The sequence below is a fragment of the Neopelma chrysocephalum genome, unplaced genomic scaffold (assembly GCF_003984885.1).
Source record: "Neopelma chrysocephalum unplaced genomic scaffold, ASM398488v2 Primary Assembly neopelma1_62, whole genome shotgun sequence".
Classification (NCBI taxonomy): Eukaryota; Metazoa; Chordata; class Aves; order Passeriformes; family Pipridae; genus Neopelma; species Neopelma chrysocephalum.
This window is the reverse complement of record NW_020897719.1, coordinates 3,790,846-3,813,398: the sequence shown is the minus strand read 5'-3', so window position 1 is coordinate 3,813,398 and position 22,553 is coordinate 3,790,846. Positions and strand designations below refer to the sequence as shown.

At 38.8% G+C, this 22,553-nt stretch overlaps 1 protein-coding gene across 4 annotated transcripts; it reads right to left on the bottom strand.

Moving 5' to 3' along the window:
* Positions 1 to 1,685: 1,685 nt before the first annotated feature.
* Positions 1,686 to 21,720, bottom strand: TWF1 (twinfilin actin binding protein 1). Of its 4 annotated transcripts, none has more exons than XM_027682289.1 (9): positions 21,632 to 21,720; positions 18,480 to 18,557; positions 15,788 to 15,966; positions 14,498 to 14,593; positions 11,897 to 12,001; positions 7,234 to 7,359; positions 6,894 to 7,044; positions 6,351 to 6,472; positions 1,686 to 4,785 (listed from the first exon to the last, which is right to left on the bottom strand). In XM_027682289.1, exons 1-9 carry the CDS (start codon positions 21,654 to 21,656, stop codon positions 4,615 to 4,617), a joined length of 1,053 nt encoding a protein of 350 aa, XP_027538090.1. In that variant the 5' UTR covers positions 21,657 to 21,720; the 3' UTR covers positions 1,686 to 4,614. The 4 variants fall into 4 exon arrangements, with proteins under 4 accessions (XP_027538090.1, XP_027538092.1, XP_027538091.1 ...); XM_027682291.1 differs by having other exon boundaries at positions 15,788 to 15,961; positions 21,632 to 21,648; XM_027682290.1 differs by lacking the exon at positions 21,632 to 21,720 and adding an exon at positions 21,172 to 21,322 and having other exon boundaries at positions 1,686 to 2,027.
* Between the last annotated feature and the right edge of the window lie 833 nt (positions 21,721 to 22,553).

The following is a 22,553-nucleotide window of genomic DNA, read 5'->3' as shown; positions in this document are numbered from 1 at the left end:
GCAAATGCTAAGGATCCAAAGAAAGTTGCCTTTTTTAAATAGAACCTGGTAGGAAGGGCAACAGTTTTCCCCTTAGAGCAAAAGGTAACAGAATGGCTGTTGTGAGCCAGACCAGAGTTGTCTGTGCAGCCCTGGGGCCAGAACATGAGCCATTAGTGGCTGCTGAGGAACAAAAGCAAGGACAGGATACGTATGTAGAGATATTGCATTGGAATATGATGGCTTTATACAATTTGCAGCTCAGCAACTCTGAAAAGGAAGCGAGGTCTTTGTTAGTGAAGACTATTAAATTTTCTTTGATCAGTTTGTCCAGTTGCCTTTTGAGCCAACACACCTTTTACCAGACATAGTGCTTCATATTCATCATCATCATCATGGCTAGGCTTCACGAACGAAGATTTGGGAAGGGCTCTACCCACGTTTGTTACAAGCATGCTGGTGGCTAAAGAGGCCAATATGAGACAGGCATGTCCGGTTGCAAAAGGCACAGCAGAAAGACTCCTTAGGTGGTACATTCTGCAAGGCACGAATCTTTCTGCGTTGTCTTTTCTCCTCGAGAGTGATCCTGTGTGCGTTCTCAAAAGCATCAGTAGTGTTATAGATGGTGTGTCTCCAGGCCTCCCGATTGGAGGCCAGAGTAGACCAGTGATGATGATCAATATGGCCAAGGCTGAGATGTTGTTTCAGGGAGTCCTTGTATCTTCTCTTCGGGGCTCCTCTCATGCGGCAGCCAGTGGCAAGTTACCATAAAGCAAAATCCTAGGGAGGCAGTGATCCTTCGTCCTTGAGATGTGCCCTGCCCAGCGCAGCTGTGTTCTCAGCAACATGGCCTCGATACTTGTGGTTGCTGCTTGTTCTAGAACAGATGTATTAGTCACATAATCTGACCAGTGGATGTTTAGGATTGTACGGAGGCAGTGTTGATGGAAGCGCTGGGTGGGCCAGCTGGGAGTTTATTTACCACCCACTGACCAAAAGGCAAATAAAGCTGCTTCTGTTTCTCCTGGTCACATGGAGGCCTAGCCTCTTCCTTCATCTTGGCTTGTACCTGCTCCTCTTACAGCTCTGGTTCTATATAGCATTTTGCATTAAAATTATCTCTGAAATCCTAGTTCAGCACTTCTTCAAATGTCCTTCTTTCAATTGCAAAATTGCTGTATCACAGATTTCTCCATGGGGATGTGTTGGCAGGATAGTTGAAAGCCAAACCACTAGATGTTCTTTTCAGCTTGAACTTTCAGGACAATAGGAGGTCTTCAAATTATTTTCAGTTTAGACAAAAATTAATGGAATAACATAATTTGAGCAGTTTCATTATAGTAGCTTATGCTGAGCAAGTAACAAGAGATAGAACTGTTAAATCACCGCTTAACTACTTCAGCATTTTAAAAAGACAGAAGAACTTTTTGAAGGGGCTTATTACTGAAAGCACGAAAACCTCAAGTGATGAACACACTTGAATACTGCTGTGGAGCCCTCTGTGCTGCTTCCATAAGGCAACAGGAAAGTAGCTGTTTCTGACTTGGTGATTTTTCTCCAATAGCAGGAATTCTCTTTCTGCTCACCTCCTTTTTTATACCTTGCAATCACTTTCTAGTCCCATAGGAACTGCCTTTTGCACATTCTGATGTTAGAATATAGAGCTTTGTTAAAGACACCATGAAATGATTCAGACAACACCAAACTAAAGCATCAATCTTTATTTATAAAGCAAATTACAAAACAGATAAGGTAAACTTAGTTCATTTTAGCATCTGAAGGTGGTTCTCACTGAATACACAGACACTGTAAATCAAGAGTTTCCTTTATCAATCTGTTTATCTGAGCAGTAGAGCAATTATGACCTTGATTAGTTTAACCTTTGATAGGAGTGTTTTAAAAGATCAAAATCTCATGACCTTGCGACATAAACATTTAAAAAATAATTACCTGTTGTATTAATTAACTGTTTAATAGCTTGTGAGTTAACTGCAAGCAGCTGCATTGCTTTTGGGCTTTCTGAAGGCCAACAACAATTTGAATGGACACTTAAAGGAATAACACTGATTAATGCCCACATTTTATGCTGGCTCTGAACATTCATTAAAAGTAATGGAGGCAACTATGCAGGAGTAAAGTTGATAGATTTTAGGAAAAGATCAGATACTTCTTATTGCTCTGTCAGGAAAACAGGCCTGGAGAGGCAGCCGGCAGTGCAAGACTTCATACAATTCTCTTTTTGGGGAAAGGTGAAGTGGAAACATGCTCAGGACATGACTCTGCTGGTTGGTTAGGGGTTTGTACACCCCCACAGAATATTTTCAAGTAAAATAACTTAGAATGTCTGGTTTGGGCTGAACTCTAAAGCAGTTCACCATAAAGGCCATTGCATAATCACTTAACCAGCTCTCATCATCCTCTAGATTAAGTTTTCCACCTTCTATTCTCATCTACCTAGGGCAGGATTAGGAAAAGAAACCCAAACAAACCCCCCCTCACAACATGCACTGTATAGTGTCAAACTGATCATTATTTAAAACATTTAGTTTTAAAAAGTTGAACTTCTTTACTGGCTAAAGAAAGCATAAAGGTGCACTCTTGCTATGGCTGGCACATGGGCAGGAATACTAAATTCTAACAAAAAACTCTCTAGCAGTAATTTTTAACTGCTTCAATCAAAGGTTTTCCTTAAAACTAAACCAAACAAAAAAACCCAAAGTGAATTAGGTGTGCTGCAAAGATTCAGGAGTTCAACTAAAAATACATTTAATTACAGTGTACAATGAGCTGCACACAGTAACCGTATTTAAAAAACAATTACACTTCCCTGACGTGTAGTACATAGCAGAAACACTTCAAAGACCAGGTCCTTACCCTAGAGGGAGAAGGCAAGAGGCAGGAAAAGAACACAGTGGCTAAGGGCAAGCAGGAGATTAGCTGAGGATCTGTTGAATTGGACTGATGTAGTGTGTAAGACTAATGAAAAAAGCTGAAATGTCAAATTTCTACTGCATATAAAAAAACCACAGTAAAACCAACTATTGCAATCTTTACATTATATAGTGCAATCTCAGATGTCAATAACAAGCTAGTATCTCCAAACAAAATAATAGATGAAACAAATTTTATCAGGAACTAGTAGTGTCAAAGAATTATTTCCCTAAAAAACCTAGGTTAAAAACTGACTTCCACCAGCTAAACACATGATTCAGCTCTATAACGAGTATATCCAGCAGCTATGATAATAAGCAGTGAACCAAGACTGGCAACTCCCATGTAGCTTTAAAAAACCTCAAACTGACAAAACTCAAAAACCACAGAGCTCACATACAAGACACTAAAATGCAAGTCCTCACTGGAGAATATAATCTATCACTAGTATTTGCCTCATCACACAATTTTAAATATTTAAGGTCATCCAATACTTGATTTCCACATCTAATTCTCCCTTAGTCCACTTATTAAAATAATCTATTTTTCCTCTTCCTATTAAACACATTACTTACAGTTCAATCAAGTTTAGACTATTCTAGCTGATTTTAGTATTTTGGAGAAGGGAAGCAGGGAGGGAAAAAACCAGACAAAATCCTAACCAGGTGCTTGCTGCCAGCAGTTATTCAAGACCTAGCTGGATTTCAGTTACTAATAAAGTTCAAACACTTGGAAAAAGTCATTTTCAGTTGATACTGCAAACACAGTAAGATCTCAATGATAACTCACCATTATGAAGCGAGTCTATTTCAATTTTTACTGAATTTACACATTTTTAGATCTGAGTGCACAGATAATTAGATACTTTAGGCATATTGCTTTGAAAGCACCTTCATAATCTACTGAGTATACTAAGTCATGCACTTTTAATCACCTTTTACTTGGTCATTCAGTACCTAATATGTAAGGCTTCGGAGTGATACATAAGACTGGAAAAGATAGTGGTTTTTATGTCAGATTTCCTTAAAAGACAATTCCATGAAATTAGTTATCAATTTGAGATGACCAAGCTTTTGCGTAGGAAAATATCCAGCTATTCCTGAATACTTACATTAATTTACAATAAAAGATTTTTATCTTTTCCATTACAAGAAAAAACCAAAAGGAACAAAAACAAAAAAAACAACAAAAACACCCAACAATGCATCCTGTCAAAATCAGAGGAAAACCTTCTACTGTACTATTGTCCATAAGTGCTACAAGGAAAAATAAAGATTTAATTGGGACAATGCTATGTCATCTTCATCTCTTCTCACATGGAAAGTCTTACATGTTTCAATAGGCTATGCATAAGAATACAGCTGCAACTTGCCCACAGAATACATGCATTTCATAGTCTTATGTCTGTAAAGTTTATGATCACATGTACAGCTATTAAATAATGGATTCTAAATTAAAATAAAGGGGTACTAGCTTAGTTTTACTTTTCTAGCTTTAAAATAATTAGCTTTTCTACATGTCATAAAACATGGTCAACAAATATAATCATGTAACAATATAAAAAAGTGTTGAGGTCAGAAAAGAGAAGAGTAAAAAGAGCCTTTTTCCCCACTAGAATCTATGAATGGAATGATTTCAGTTCATTACCAAAAGCCAGAAATTAGTTTCCTACTGTAATAGTTTAACAAATATAAACAACAGTTTCTAATCACTAGGTGTTTCAGTCTCTGCTGGACCTCTGATCAGTCTTCGTATTCCCCTCTTCCCCGCAGGACCTTTTGGTTTAGCAAAACTCTGTTTGTAAGCATGTTGTTTTGGATGAACCTCTTCATAAAGAAAGTCAGCAGTTAACTCATCACCATTATCTATTTCAATCTGGCAGGAAAAAAAACAACATTTATCATATTCATATTAAAGTCAAACTTAAAAAATATTTTGAAATTTTGCTGAAACTAAATACTATATTAAAACCATATGTGCAATAATGTTCAAAGTCATAGCATGGAAAGTTCTCCAACTTGTGCCAAATGCCCTGAGAAATCCTGGATAGTTTTTCTGAGAATCCCCTTGATTCTTACCAGTATTAAGTGTGACTTAATTATCTTCCTGAAATATAAGCACAACTACACAGTACATCTGCCAAGAAACTGTTTTTGTCTCAAGCTTTAGCACAGTGCACCTGTTAACACTAACTAGGAGAACACATTCCATGTAAAACTAGTGCTTGTTTACTTGTTTTAAGTATTTACACATTTTAAGAATTAAAATTTTTCACCATAACATGCTTTAAACACTAATTGTAAGAGCAATGTGCATACATATTGTTGTCTCTTGAGAAAGAGGAGGAGGAGTATAAACAAGCTTATATTATTAGCTGGCTACTGCCACTCAGCAAGTATTCAAGGCAGGGAAAAGCTAAAATAAGTTTAATGAACCAAATGGAGGGGTGGGTGTTTTAATTTTCAAAATCTAGACATATAAACCCGAATAGAAAGAAAATAGTGTTCCCAAGCCAAACCCCACTGTTTTGAAATGCAGGAATTTAAAATTCAGAGAAATGCTTTGGCCCTAGTCTGCTGAACATTCAGCACTTCATGCCCTGCCAACTATAACACTTGACAGACTTGCCAGCCACAGTTTTGCTGTTACAAGTACATGCCTCAGAAATTTCTGTCTACAGGAATTTTCAAGAGTCACATGGTGCATTTATTTTGTTGTAGAAAGAAAATTTCTGAGAAATAATTAAATATAAAACCACATAGCAATAATCTACATAATTGATGTAATCTCAGTAAAAATGGTTAATATTAACTCTGCTATTTTTTAGATAAACATCATCTCCACAGAAACCAAGCTCTCACACAAATGTTAAGAAAGTAACTGTAGGTCACAACTGGACCATTTCTATGGTCTCTGCTCTGGAGGTGAGAAGCAACTTTTTGCATAGCAGTACAATCCATACAGTGTGAAAAGATCAGCTTACTTGAAAATCCTTGTTTGCCTCATCAAGGACTCCTAAAATAGCAGTTCTAATTTCCAGAACTGCAGCTTGAAATTATTTTGAAAATCCTTACATAACCTTGGCTTTAAGGGAATTTAGTTTTCAACAACAGCAATATGTTGTGCTCCAAAATATGACTCGGCTTTGAGTAAGAAATCATGTTAGTTCTTCAAAGTACACTCAAACACTTCCTTGATGCACAAGGATGTATTTGTTAAAGATCTGAAAGTGCAGAAATTATGAAACAGAGAAAAGCTTCCAGGACTTAAATTTGTATCTGGAGCTTCATCAACAATTATTTCCTGTTCAGGATAAACTTTAATAGTTACAGAACGCTTTCATTGTTTTAGAGAAGGTGGTGACAGAGACAAATTACAGTTTTACATGAAGAAGTGAAGAGAGGGATGGAGAAAATGCCTATACACCCCAATGCACTTACCTTTCTAATTATCTGCATCCACAACTGTGTTTCTACAATTTCTAACAGTGGACTTTTGCAACTAGAGTAGAGCATTCGTTCTCGTATACTACAGGTATATCCTGGCATAGAGTAGATGAAAACTGCAGGGAAAAAAACCAAACAAACCACAAATCAAACCATAACTACACTCCATCAAAGCTTTATCATAAAATCATTTACAGCAGAGAGGCATTGGAAATCAGCTATCCAGTCTGAAAGGGAAAAATGTAACACCATTCTGGATCTTTTTTGCTTCAGCAAGTGTTTCATTTCAAACGGGGGATAAGAGAATGGCCAGTATCTATGTTTTGACATTTATGGGTGTTCATAATCAAAAGGGATAGCTCATTACTTTCCAAACATAAGGACTCTCCTTCACAAGACACTTTCACAACCAAATGACTCTGAAATTTATGACCATGCTGACAGATTACTTCTATGACACATCTTTCTCTCTGCCTCAAAATTCCTAAAGTATTTGAAACAAGCCAATGATGTTTCATATTAGAAATTTTCTCATACTTATGGATTCCAAATAGTCTCCTTCATGTGTGTGCTTATACAGGAAAAAGTGGTAACGCGCAGCATCCTTTGGAACTCTTTTTGGCAAGTCCTTAAGTTCAGTATCAAGTGTGTTGGCCAAAATAATAGTTTCATTTTTCATATCAATTTGCTGTTAACAAAGCAAACATGAATACAGTTAATAGGCAGAAAGCAAACCAGAGAACATAACAGGATGAAAAAAATTTTATTTAATCTAATAAGAGTAATTTATCAGTGTACTACAGCAACACATGTTTAGCGTGCAGGTAATTTATTTTATACTCATTATTAAAAAATAGTTAAAATATTTTATACTTGCCAGCTGTACATAATTGAGTTTCTTATTTTTCAATTTCTCCAAAGCCTGAATAGCGTCTTTAGCAATAGGGAATGCTACTCCTTGCAATGTTTGATGCTTGGTGTCTACACCAACGTCTGCCTGTACCTGGAATGCAAGTCAATTGTGATGTTAATAGAAAGCTTTGCAAGCATTTGTTTGGTTTCATACAATGACTGGCAATGCATTGCATATGGTTACACACAGAGTTAGCAGTAGCTATTCCAAGAGTAAACCACCCCAAAAAAATCATCCCCATATACAAGAGATTTGCATTTTTTAATTTACAGGTCACATTTGTTTGCTAACCTGAGAAGTTTCATATCTCTGAAATGGCTCTGCTTAGCAGAGCAACAAAATCATCAGAGGGAAAACTGGTTCACGTGTCAGTGAAGAAGCCCTAAGTTAAATTCTGGTATAAAGATACAATAATGCAGGAGGAAAAATCTTGATTTTCATATGCTGTTTTATACTTTTGAACTGACAATATTGTTTATAAACTTTGTTGTATAGTGAAGAATTTTAGAGCAAAACATAGATTTGATTTCTAGGGAGTCAAAATTTTTGGAGGAACAGAGAAATTATACTTTATGAGACAAACTGATCTTCTTGAAAGAAAAGAACAACTATTCCCCCTCCTGCTTCAACACACTCCCCCAAAAAGCCTATACCAAAACCAAAGCAAACAAAATAAACAAACAAAATCTTAATTTCTTAAGGATTAGACCTTCTAGAAGGTCTAACACAAAGAAAAATTCAGCACAAGCTAAACAATTATTCATAATCCAGTTACATTAGTCACAAATTATTTGAGAGAAAAGGACAGTTATTTTAAAGCCATTTTTCAAGAATTTATGTTTATTTTAATATTCATGTAGTTTCTCTTAAAATGAGCTCTGGCCTCCAATTTTCTCCAGTCTTAATTTATTGTCTAAGTACTAGCTTTTGAATATATTAACTTTCTTTTATAATTTCACAAATACATTAAACATTGCTTATAAAGGAGCTAAAGTCAGAAAAGTGTACCAAATAGAAAGTGTGGGTCTTAGATCTATCAACTAGATCTATCAACTTATTCAGCTTTAATTAAAAAGAGATGCTCATGAAATATGAAACAAACTGATAAGAAAAATAAAAAACAAAGGTACTTGTGGCAACACTAGATTATACTCCAGATTTTGAAGAACAACTTGTCAGCAACAAGGAAAGAGAAAAGAAAGCAGGTGGAGAGCTTACTTTTGTATAAAGATTGATAAATTTATGAAGAAGGTTATAGAAAAAAATATTTGCAAAATATATCTGCATAAAACCCTGATCAGTAAACGTAAAATTGTCATCACAAAAATAATAAACTGTAATAAAATACCATACTATAGAAACCACATTAAAACACAAGTACAAAAAAAAAATACTTCAAACTTAAAAATGAACTGTGAAGTGTGAGAGATAGGCAGGGGAAGAGAGTAACCCAATATAACTCCAGATACAAGAAAACAAACAAAACCTACTTGTCCATACTGCAACATATTTCAGACCTTTAAAGCAAAACAAAACCGCCTAAGTCGATTATGTATATTTAAATTCACACCGTAAGATTTAGTTAGTGATGGCTGCTGAGTGGTGGATAAAATGCCAGATGAAATTTCCTGTGAATAAATATAAAGTAATGTACGCAGGAGGAAAAAAAACCTCTCTTCTACCTCTATGGTAATGGCGTTGAGCTAGCTACTACCATTCAGGAGCCAGACCTTGCAGGTCATTCTGAATATCTCTGAAAATAACCCCAAGCAAAACAAAAAACAATCCCGAACACTCACAACCCACAAATGAAATGTTACGAATTGTTAGAAAAAAAGAACAGAACACATCATTACGCACTGCAGATATCAGTAACATGCCTGCATCTTGAATACCACATGCAGTTCTGGCTTCCCCATCCCTCCATCTCATAAATTATATAGCAGAACTGGAAAAACTGCAGAGAAAAGCAAAAGGATCATAAGTATGGAGTGCCTTGTTGAGGAGGAGGAACTACCTAGATTAGGACTCTTCAGCCTGGAAGAGATAAATGATAAGGAATACGACAGAGGTCCATGGATATAGAATCATAGGACAGTTTGGGTTGAAGGGACCTTTAAAGGTAATCTAGTCCAACACCCCAGCAGTGAGAAGCAACATCTTCAAACAAACCAGATTGCTCTGAGCCCTCTCTAGTCTGACCTTGAATATTTCCAAGGATGGGGCATCTACCACCTCTCTGGACAACCTGAGCTAGTGCCTCACCACACTCATTGTAAAAAAATTCTTGCTTATATCTAATCTGAACCTACCCTCTTTTAGTTTAAAAGCACTAGCCCTTGTTCAATCGCAACAGGCCCTGCTAAAAAAATCTGTGCCCTTTTTTATAAGCCCCCTTTAAGTGCTCAGTAAGATTTCCTTGGAGCCTTCTCTTCTGCAGGCTGAACGACCACAACTCTCTCAGCCTTTTGTCACAGGAGAGGTGTTCCAGCCCTCTAATCATTTTTGTGCCCCACTCCAACAGGTTCACGCCTTTACTGTGCTGAGGACCCCAGAGCTGGATGCAGTGTTCCAGGTGGGATCTCCCCAGAGCAGAGTAGTGGAGGACGATCACCTCCCTTGACCTGCTGATCACACTACTTTTGGTGCAGCACAGGATACAGTTGGCTTTCTGGGATACAGCTGGCTTTATCTAAGGGGAGGAGGAAACTGAGGATTGACTTAAAGACTTTTCTTTGCCTTCCCCACACAATCTGTAGGGTTAACAGAATAAATTAGTAGATAGCAATCAATGGTTCTTTATTTACATAGTACTCTGTCAAGCTGTAGAATATGCTGCCACAGGATCTACAGCCAACAAAATGTGGATTTCAAGAAATGAGAAGTCTAGATGATGGATGAAAAACCCATTAAGAACAATTATATAGTAACACGTCATCTTTTGTGCAGGAAGATCCCTCCCTGCAAATGTTGAGGCAAAAAAGAGTATTCAAGGTAATTATCATGGCCTTATTGCCCTGCTCTTACATGCTTCCTAGATTTCTGCCGTTGTTCACTCAAGGACTTGACAACAGACTAGGTGATCCGTTGATCCGACCCAGTAAAATATTTCTTAGGGTAATTATGAAAGAATATACATATGGAAAACTTTTTAAAATCAGAAACCTTTTAGTTTTCTAAAGTCCAATTACAGGCTTTGTAATGGTGGAAACAATAAAGAGAAAAATAATGTAAATTAATGTACTGTGAGATGTTTCAAACAAAGCCAAAATGGCAGCAATCTTTATGTGTTTATCAGTTTATGCATCTCTGAAAAGCACAGCTATTGCTGCTAAAGTTTCATAATAACACATGAAGTTTTAGTCTGCATGAATCAGCTGTTAGCCACATTGTATGTAGTGCATAAGAGATAATACTAATACCAGAGGTGATCACCGATCCCACAGAAGTTTTACATTCATTAATTTTATTTTTTAAAAGCTGATCAAGTAAAATGCAGTGTTTGATGATGGTGAATGCATTTCTACATTGAATTAATTAAAACCAGAAATGAAAAATAACAAAAGACACTACTGGAAAAAAAGTCAATAAACAACAAAGCTTCAGCAAAAGCACAGTAGAGTGAAAACAGAAGATACACAGCTGAATTTAACATGATGGTTTCCCGGTATCCAGCTGCAGAAATAAATCATACTTCGAATACATGTACCACAGCTGTAAAATACAAGTTTCAAAAATAAACAAGGTCAGCACATGACCTATTTTAATATGCATCTGAACACAAACAGTGATCAAGTGAAGGAAAAATGTGAGGAAAAGAATCCTCTGAAACTTTTCAGTCACTAGCTAGCTGGCAATCGTCAAATTATTTGGTTAAAGGCACTTGTTAGAGGTTTTTCTAAAAAGTATTCATAGTGTAAGCAAATCAGTCTCTTAAAAAGACTTGGATTGGATTTCTATTTTATTTTTATTGGAATTCACTTCCTCTCAGTCTTCAAGATAAGTGCACTGGTGCTGGAAGCTAGGTATCTCTCCTCTAGGAATAAGGTTGCTGAAATACTCCTGGCAATCATTTGCTGCAATAGTTGCTATTTTGTGTTTTCTCTATAATTTTTGCCACCATGAGAAATGCATGTGGACAATCACAGAATGGCTGAGGTTGGAAGACCTCTCCAGAGGTTATCTGGTCCAACCACCCTGCTCAATCAGGGCCACTTACAGCCAGATGCCCAGTTCTCTGTCCAAACAGCTTTTGAGTATCTCCAAGATGGAGATTCCATAACCTTCCAGGGCAACCCGTGCCAGTACTCTGCCACCCTTCCCAAGGAAGCACATCCAGTGATATTAAAAGCCAATGCTTCAACAATTAAGCTCTGCAGCTGCCAAGCCTCTGATTCAGACACGAGGCCTTTCAAACTCAGCAAGACCATGCCACTCCAACTTGAGCCATCATCATCCTGCAGTTTCAACTCCTTGAGAAATAAATTTATATTCTCATCCACTCACACTTCCTAAAACTTCCCATTTTCCACTCTGCCTTTTTTTTACCGTAGAAAGACATTTCCCTACAACACATTTGGAACTCTGCACCCTGTTTCCCACCCATGCTTGAAGATGTTCTAGGTACCTCGTTAATCTTAATTTGTCGAAGTTCCTCTTCTGCTGCAGTCAAGGGTGCAGGGGAGGATTGTGATATCAAATATTTTTTATATCCATTCAGTGAAACATCATCCTGAAAGCACAATATCAATATTGAACATTTTTTTTTATAATAGATAAATAGTTTTCTTCAAAGATTTTCTATGCAGCATTACAAAAAGCAGTTATTTTCCATACATTTATGATCATTTTATTTCAACAGAATACAAGTGTAGGTGCATTTTCAAATTCAGCTCATCCACAACAGAGTCCTCTGGGCTGTTCTTGTTTTACCATGGGTAGCATTTCCACAATCAGTCCTTAATTACCTTGCTAATTAAAAAATTAGCATTAATGAAGACTGTGTCCATGAAGTTCTTCAGCCATCTTGGACAAAACCTCACAGAATTGCCACAATTCTAATAAATAATTAAAAAACTATTTTCTTATAAAACTTACATGCTCAAACTGGTAGCTTATTGCTAGTTTTCTATCTATGAAATGGGAGACAGAAATGCTACCTTAGGACACGGAGTAAGCACCTGATACTGCAAATAGTTTAAGATGCGACATCACAGGAGCCTTTAATTCTGATAATCACTTTTATTATTACTCAGTGATGGTTGTGTCCCTCTACAAAGGGGTTGATACCACAGGCAAATGCTGTTTTGTTTTTATTATTAAGGTGGCCACTCAGAAAAGGGCAGGACTTCATCAATCATATGAATGTGATTTTATACTGAAGTTCTGAGAAGAGAAAGCTCCTTCTTAGCGTTTCCCCTTCTGAAAGAGACAGACTTTCCCAAATACAATTTCCAGTGCCAATATTCCATCATGCCTTGTTTCAGAAGTCCAGAGGTATTGAGGTTAATACATGCGAATTAGCAGGTGGGACCATAACCAGGTTCCACCAGGATTAAGGACCTGGTTGCAACTAAACCATCCTTATGTTTCACAAAATGAAGACAAAGTAACATGCTGGATGGTGATGATCGAGATTTCTGAGGAACTTAGAGACTTGAATACTTTGAAGAAGCTGTGATTTTTACAGGGATGTACATTAAAGGCCAGCTACAATTAAGAAGCTTATAAAGCACTGAAACCAACAATGCAGAGATATATAAGCTGCAACATAATGAGCTTGGAAAAAGTGAGCTGCATCAATGCCACCCTCTATGTGCTCCAGGCCTATTTGGAAATAACAGTAAGACAAATGTAATGCTCCTTTCTTACAAATGAGATCGAAACTCAGACTTGTAGGGATAGACACAGATTCTACATATTGCATGAAGTGCTAATGGTTTGGTGCAAGTGGTGGTGAGAGATTAGTTGACTGAACAAGCAAGAAAAAAATAACATGACCTCTACCAGTAAACCCTCTTAGCAACTCGGTTATCTACTTCCCTAGAATACAGCCTCTCCAGAGAGGTTTATTTGCATGTTTGTTAGGATAATGAAGCCTCCATGACAGGTTAATGCTAAATATAACAAACTACTCAGTGAGCAGCAGAATTATTAGCCTCATGTCCACCACAACAGCCCATCTCTTTCACAGCCTTTTCCCCACTACAATATCCTCTATTGTTCCCCAAACCTCCAACTCCTTCCATTCCTTCAGCACCAGCTGCCTGTGTCAATAGTGGCAGTGCTTTAGTTCAGATTTTTTCAGATGAACTGATTAACAGGTCAGACAGAAAATAACTGATGCACTCTTTGCTGAAAGAGGAACTGAGTAATTATAATCTGAATTTCTATGTAATCTCAGTTCTTATGAAAACTATGGGAATTCTTTATCTCTGAGAATTCTAACTTGTATTTCTTTTAAAACTGGCAATGGATTAAGAAGTCAGAACTGCCTGACATCTGCCTGACAAACAGGCAGACATCACAACCATGTAAAACTTGTTTCTCACAGAAACTAAGGTAATAGCCCCATATTTCCCTACATGCACAGCACTTGCGGCCTTTGCAACATCCCTTAGACACTTGTTAGATTTCATACATGCACCTTCCAATCATCTTACCATAACTGAACAGTCAACTATTAGTATTTTCATTGAACAAATCAGTAGCTACTAAAAGTCTGTTTCCCAAAGTTAAGATGGCAGCCTTGCATGTGAGGTACATTCTATGGCCAAATCCTAAAGAACTGACAACTTCATAGCCTTAGTTTAAGAGAAAAACATTTGTTTTCAGGTGCTAACAGCTTACAGATCACTGTTCTAGCCCATCCAGAGCCACATATCTAAAGTGGCTTGTGTATACAACTGGCCTGGAAGTTAGTGTTACACCTTTTGGAGGACTCACATACATGCAGTGAGATTAAGAGATGTGCCTATTATGTTTAGATTTAGTTTTCATAACTAACTATTTGAAGCAAGGGCTTCTTAGCCTGAAGATATTAACTATACTTAGTAACTTGTCCAAATGAGATCAAATACACTTGAACGTTGTAATAATACACACAGCTTTTAAGTCTTTTTTTCCTTAATCAAAGAAGAGCAGAAACATCCCAAATTCATACCAGTAACATCAGCTAGTATATTTAGTATTTAAAGTCAATGTCCTGACTTTAAAAAGAAAAACATACCTGTACCGTTCCAAATACTTCATCCTTAATGTGACCACCTCCAAATTCTTTCTTAAGTGTTGCTCGGGTTGCTGCATATAACATTTTTTGACGAACCTAGCATATAATAAAACAGTGGGGGTTTGATTTGGGTACTTTTTTGCTCTTTGGTGTACAAAGAGAATTTAATGTGTTGGTGTACCAAGTCCATTAACTAGTATCTTTCTTGAACAAGTATTTTAAATGTTGGAATCGCACTATAATCTTGTAGAGCTCTGGATCATGATACTCACACGTGCTGTTAAATTCACCAGGTCATGATACTATGCATTATTATCACAGTAATTGCAAAACTGAACTGCAGCTTTAGTAAGAGTATGAACTTTTTTTAAAGTGGGAAAAAAGTCAACATAATCTTTTCTAATTTTAAATGGGAAAACCCACAATTGTATACATCTTTTGTCACTGGTCTGTGTACTAATGGATACAACAGACAGTGAAAGAGCAGACTGGAAATAACTCATTATTATTTTTTATTTGATAGTGACTCCAAATACTGATGGTTCAACTACAGAGTGGAAAAGTTATGTTTGCTCCCTATCAAATTGTGTCTAACACAGTCACTTATTCCTCTCTCAACAGTCTTATCTTCCCACCTTCTTTAACCATCATGACATCCTCTCCATAATACTTCCTTTTCCACAATCTTCTCTACACACTTCAACTTTCAGTGTCTTACTATTTCCTAACTACTAGAGAAAGCAGTAGGAATATTGGAATAGTTTTATTTTCTGTCTTCCCTTATCTCACATTCCCAGAACCTGCACACAGTATCTTAGTTTCTTCTATAAAACCTTAACTCTAAGGAGTTCCTCTCAGCTCCCTCCTATGCTCTCGAACTACTGATTAAGAAGCAGTGTATCCTGTGGCAAGCCAAACAGAATAAACAGCTTGAGCTCACGCTATAATCCTTCTCTCTATGATAACACCCATTAAGATTTCTGTCCTATATCCTTTCATGAATTTTTATGAAATACTGACAGTAAGATAGACAAACAGGGCAAAAAAATTGTACTTAGTGCTCTAGTCAGGCTAAAAATACATTGGATCAGCTGCACTTCATCTAGACCTACTGATTTGCTCTTCAGTCAGCTTCAAGAAACATTTTTCCAGTTTTCTTGTGGGAATGTAGGGGGAAGGCTGGGGAATGCTTCATTCCTTAAATCCTTTTGCTTCATATATAGGATTCAGATCAAATGGCACTGTTGAAAAATCATCAACAACATGAAGCCTCTGATGCCTGTTACTTACAGGAGAGTGATCAGGTGACCATGCAATGAAGATCCATTCATATCCTTGAGCATTCTGAGAATCTAATCTGTATAATATATAACATGGTTGCTTGTCTTCAAGAAGGGGAAGGACAAAGCAATCATAATCCTTTTCCCATGATCCAACTGGCCGTCTAGAGGATCCCACAACAAGCTGCTCTACAACCAATAAAAAGCTACAGGTTAGCAACAATACAGTTAATATTGTTTTTCAAAATTAACAATTAAAATAAGCAGTTAATTGGACACTTTCATAATTATGACCACAAGAATGGGAGTCAAGAACAGTCAACATGAAAGCAAGTGAATTCCTATAAAAGCTGTGTATATTCAAACTCTAACTCACTTTAACCAAAATACAAACAGTTGAAAAGTAATGTGCTGGTTGTTATCAAGTTCTTTGATATGAAGTGATACTATTGATGTTAATTTTTTTAGCAGCACATACACAGAAGGAAAATAAGAACTGTCTTCTGCCAGTTAGTTTATTTTTAAATTGAAATGCCTAAGTAGAAATGAGAGTAACCTTTCAAATTTTATAATTATAATTATTGATGCTCATGCTATAAAATATTAGTGTTTGCACCCATTGTAAGGAGTCAATAACTCAGTTATACAGTGAAAAGATTCTGGAATGGATATGCTTGCATTAATCACTTTAACTTGACTATGTAAGTAGATAAACCTCTTTCTAGCTTCATAGCTATGGTCTTTAAATGACTGAAGTTGTTTATCATGTATAATTGGCTTAAGTCTGTGTAGAATACTTCAAATGGTATTTAATTATGTGAACAGCTGTAGCAACAGATTTTTCTCTTATTTATGCATCATATCTCAGCTTCCAAAAGAAAGTATTAGTATACTGTCTTATAAAACATTTATCAGCTTCCCAATAAGTACTAGCCCCTACAACTGAAATAGAAATACCTTGTTTAAATGGGATCCTACAACAGTTTGAGGACCGTCATAGTAGCTAATATACAAGTTATCTGGTCAGAGTCTGGGACTTAATTTCTAAAACTTCAGACAAAAGTGAAACAGTATAAAAATGCCTCTACAGCAAAATTTCAAACAAAGGACACTTCCACAGTAACTCATAGAACATGAACAGCTCAGGGCAAGGGTATTTGGCCTTCCCCTGAATTAGATGTGAAGTATTTGAAGTTGTACACCTAAACCAGAGTATTCAGAATGTACTTACCAATTCTGAACTCTAGGTGGATTTATACCCACTTGGATTTAAGACACAATCAGGGGAACTCTACTGCCCTGCAGCAAACCTCCTCTCTTATTAACTCCAATTAGCAGAACTCTTATTTGCCTATTATCTGTTGACTAAGGGCAAGGACTAAGGACTATATAATCTGTTGCTGAAAGCTCCTACAGACAGATGAGGCAACTGTCCTTCTTCCAGTATTCTGGGAGTTTTACAGGTTTCTTTTTGAACTGCAGAAAATAGTATCAAAGACTAGATTTTGCTTCTATATAGAGATGAAATTGATATATATATAAAAATATATGTACATGTATACATACACACAGAAATGAAAAAATAGGGAAAGTTTTCCATTTGTATCTTATTTCTAGGCTTCATTTCATATTATAAAGTCGCATATACACAAAAGCATATAGTTTTTCCTTGCTTAATGGGGAAGAAAATTTCAATGGTATGTCAACATTTACTACCTTATGCTACTGAGACTTTACCCCTGAGTCCTGCCTATAATATTACTACTGCCACTTCCTTAAGGAAAGCTATATTAAAATGTCAGAAGATTTCCTAAGTAAAGCAAACCTAAAGAAGGTAACAGTAGGTTATTTGCCTAACAATAAAAGTATGTATATGTATATACATACATGTACCTTTCTCCAGCTAACAGGTATTTCAGTGTACTGTAAATGAAGTCAAGAACAAAAATCTTCAAAGTAGACAAATTACACACTTGAAAAGATGGACTAAACCATGAAACGTCTTATACGACCAATCTGCATTTCTATTAAAGAAAAAAGTAATTATATATTCCATCTTTCAATGTTTGCAGCCTTGATCCCCTGCCAAGAAATTCAAAGATCAAACTCAAGTTCTGACAGAAATTAAGTAATTTTCTATTTATAAAATGTGAGTTTTAATTTTGAAAATGTATGTAAAGTTACAGATTTTTAAAGATATTTTCCATGTAGTCAGATTACTACTTAAATATCTGCTTTAATAGGACTTTCTACATGCAGCTGATCCCAGCATAAAAGGCAGATAAAATTTACAGCACATCTAAGGTGACTAGCTATTGTGTAAGACTAGCTTTCTGTCTCATGGAAGTAACCAGAGTGGTGCCAAAACACCACACAGGTGTAGAAATTTTCTTTCCCTCTACTCTTTCTTTACTAAGAGATAAAAGTAAGCCCATTTATATTATCCAAATGATAAATGGATCCAAGCAGTTACTGGTAAAATATGACATTTGGGAGAAAAATTCAAATGCAAAAACACAGTAGCATTGTAGGGAAAAGCTTAGCATCACTAAAACTTAAATTTTAACTTCTGTATAGGAAAGACCTTAGTAACATTAAGTTTGGCAAAGTTTTGTTTTTAAAACAATTGTACATGTAGGTCATTAAAACAACTAGGAAAATATCTAAAATAATCAGGGAAAAAAGATTAAAATTTTACTAACCATTATCAATGACTATTTTTAAAAGCCTATATTGTCCATTTCTTGCACCAACAAAGATCTCTTTAACACTTCCACTAGCTGAAAAAGAGAAAATAAAAGTAATCAAATTAACACATTTCACTTCCCTTGGACAAAGAACATTCATGAGGGTAAGAACAACACTGGAAAAACGTACAACTGGTCCTTTGCTAGAAAGTTGGACTGAAAAAGGAACACAGGAGTGATGCTCCTCCTATTCTGCATACTGCTCCAGCCATCAGCATGCCACAGAAAGATGAAAGGCAACATTACGAAACAGCTCTGCTTTCTAGCATACCATATGATTTTCAACATTGTGAAAATTAAAGGTGACATATCATCAATCTCAGGTTTCAGAGTTAACACAGCAACACAATAAAAATATGATGCCTCTCAAATTACGATAGCTTCATGAAGTCTGGAGGCTTAGTACAAACTTTCAGACAGAAACTTTATGCCTGCCAGGAAAATGTTAGTTTGTCTGGCAAAAGTGATGATCTTTCCTGAGGACACCTTTCTGAAGAGTACCAGTGAAAGCTTCCACTCATTGCTCATCTTTCATACCACCTTATTTCCCTGTGTGTTTGATGACGTTGTTCAAGCTCCAACCTATTGCAACGGGATAGGTTTATAATGAATTTACAAAGAAGTAACTAAAATATTTTTTAATGTCTGTAAATCACATAGACAAAACACCATAAACATAACAGACTCGCTTTCCTAAGCACAGAGAAGAACTGTGCTTGAGTTGCGTGAAGATCATTCTTATCTCAACTGCTCTGCTATATAATCCGAGTGCAAATCAGTTTAATTATACCATGGGCAGGATGAAGAACATTTATTGCAAGATGGTCCTCTAAGTAATCTCACAGCATAGACCATTGTACCAGCAAAACAAACATCAAACCAGGAAACAAATAAAACGGATTATTTATAGTCAGGTTGAACAGGTGGTATCCAGCAACATTACTGCCCATACTCAAGAGATTTTATATTTATGTCCATCCAAACAATGCCAGGCCCATTCTGAGAGTCCAAAATGGCATGGGAGGGAAATATGATGTTAAGCAAACTGAACTGCATCGGGTTACCAGTTCAACCCCAGTTTCATCCCAGCTAGTATCTTCCCACAAACCAGTGCAGACCCTCCCAGTAATTTGCTGCCAGCTTTTCTAATCATCTCTGCTGGTCCTCACCATTCCATTGAGCAAAAAAACATTGTACCACTTTCCAGACCTTTTGGTTCCCCCGGGACTTTTTTTGTCCTCTTCTTGTCTATTACCTTTTTGTTCCTTATTCTCTCATTTCAACTCTGCACACCAAAACAAGACCAAAATACAGCAGTCCCTACACCAATTTCAGAACTGTGACAGCTCCTCAAAAAAAGATTTTGAGACACCTCTGAAACCATTTTACTGTCAAATTATCTATGAGTTTTTCCTCATAAAGGTTTTTAAATTCATAACAGAATATTATTTTCTACTTAAACTTTTTGCATAGCAGAGGCATACAGAATCAAATTTTGGATTTATTTCACAAATAATTTACAGGGAATGTTATTTTAAAATTATTTAGAAGATTGTGAACATATTCTGTTGTATTTTCCCACAGCTTAATGCATTCTGCAACTTCCTACACTATTTATCTGCACTGGCCTGTTTGAAAGTCCAGTCCTTTTAGCAACTGTCTGGTACATATCACTGTGCCCATGACTTCATTTCTGTTTCCAGAAAAGAGCAGCCCATGCTGCCAAATCTTGTAATTGTTTATGAGTGACAGTAGCCTGTTTGTAGCTAAAGCCAGCAATGGCACAAATAGAGCTATTCCTCTTCCAAATGGCAGAAGCTGATGCTTTGCTGCAAACAGGACTCCTGATTAGTGCCTGCTGAGGCAGGATCCATGCAGGAAAGCTGCAGAGTTCTCTACAACTCTCCTCAGAAGACAAATGATTCTCAAAGACATGAAGGGGAGCAGCAGAAGAGAGAATGAAGAGCCCCTAACACTTTTCTCCGGACTGGAAAAAAAAGCTATTCCAGCTGCACCTCTAGCCTGAGAAGGGTTGAAAAATTTAAAACAAGAAGCTGCAAAAAAGACCAAAGATTGGCATGCAGAGGAAGGAAAAGAAGAGAAGCAAAAGGGTGCAAACTACATACAGCCAATGGACAAAAAAGGGCATAGAAGAACAACTAAGAGCTGTCGTGGCTGGGACAAAAGTCACCTTCAACAATAAATATGGGAGAGCAGGCAAAGTACATGGTACTAGTCACTGAACACACAGATTGCAGAAATCGAGACAGTAAAACCCGATCCCTCCATAATCCTGCAGTATAATCCCTGCTTAGCAATTCTGTGATTCGGGGGACCTGCTAATACTGTGAAACAATACGCTGTCGTCTTCTCCAGGCCTTGGAGAAGAGCAAGTAAACACGGGGAGAAAACGTTCCCACGCACTTTTCTCCTTGGTGGCCTCCAGAGATGGGCTTTTTAGTGGACTCTCCTGCTCCAGGGTTCCTGCTTCTCCTCGGGGCTCCAGGAGGGACCCGTCAGTGATCCCCGGCATTTCCCTTGCCGTCCAACCCATCCCAAACCCGCGGCGGCGACCCCGAGCAGGCGGCAGCCCCTGGCTCGGCGCACACCCCGCCGCAGCAGGAAAACCTGCACCGGGGGAAGTTACCTGAGCCTAGGGTGGCCCTCCCCGCCATTCACGGGGCTCTACAGGGAACACTTTCCGAGGGGGAGGACAGGGGCAGTTCGCCCTGCGGATAAACCCTGCGGGCTTCGCCCGACTGGGGACGGAGCTTTGGGCTCGACCCCGAGGGGCGGCGGCCGCGGGGGCCGAAACCAGCAGCAGTTCCCCCCGCTCGCTCGCCCCCTCCCCCCTCCATCCCGCGGCGCAAAGGACGGGCTCCTATGGCAGCAAACAAAGGGCGCAGCAGTTGGAAAAACCGCACCGGGAACGGCCCGTTAACCGCCCGCCGCGGCCGCCTCCCCCCGCGCCGCGCCCCGACCCGCGGGGAAAGGCGCTCCGCCCGCCTCCCGCCTGGCTGGCGGGGGACAGGAGAGACGGGGGCCGGCTGTCAAGAGGAGCAGCGGGCACCGCGGAGCGGAGGCGGCGGAGAGAGCCGCACAGGTACCTTGTATGCCGGTCTGGTGGGACATGTCGCACCGCCACTCCGGGACACCGCACCCGCCGCCTCCTCCCGCCAGCCCGGCACAGCCCGGCCCGGCCCGGCCAAGCGCACGTGACGCTCCGCCGCCACTCAGCGGCCAGGAGGGAGCGCGGCGCCTTCCGGGCCCCGCCGGCCCGGGCCGGCACGGGGGCTGCGGGCGGAGGGCACCGCGCTGGAGGCCCTGCCCGGCCCTGCCGCGGGGCCCCCCCTGCCTCGCCGCCCCGTGCCCGCTCCTCCTGCCAGCTCCTCTCGGTGCTTTAGAACGGAGATGGGGCGCAGCCCTCCCTTCTGCTGGTGCCTTTCCTCTGCCTCTCCTCTCCTGTCGCCCTCTTCATCTGCCGTCCCAGAGCCTGCGGGACACGGGCATCGCCGGCGCAGCGCCTGCGGTCATCCTGCCTGGCAGGAGGGGACATATGCCCCTCCCCGCCCGGGTTGACCGAAGTACTAAGAAATAACTTAGGTGAATTTAGTTAATCTGTAGGAGTTTGTGGTAGAGACCTCTTGCTCTTGGTTGGGGCAGCAGGGAAGGAGGCATCAGGTGTGACAGCAGGCTGCCTGTGTGTACTGTAAATTTTATATTGAACGGTCCCTGACAAAGAGCACACAAGTCAGGGCACAGAGCCCAGACCCACGGCTCGCTCAGATCAAGCCCTTGCCCCTGACAAGGCAATCTTTCTCTGTTAATTTTGCAGTATTTGGTACATGGTGGCACAGCATCAACAGAAACAGTGGAGATTTCTTATACTTCACTATGGATCTGGCGGGTGAGCCACTCGCCTGCTTAGGCAGGGCATGGATCCAGGCAGAGAAAGAGTACATCTGCTTCTCAGGGCCCTATCCACACAGCCAAAGGCCTTTTCAACCTGTTTGCCTCAGCTTTTTCTTT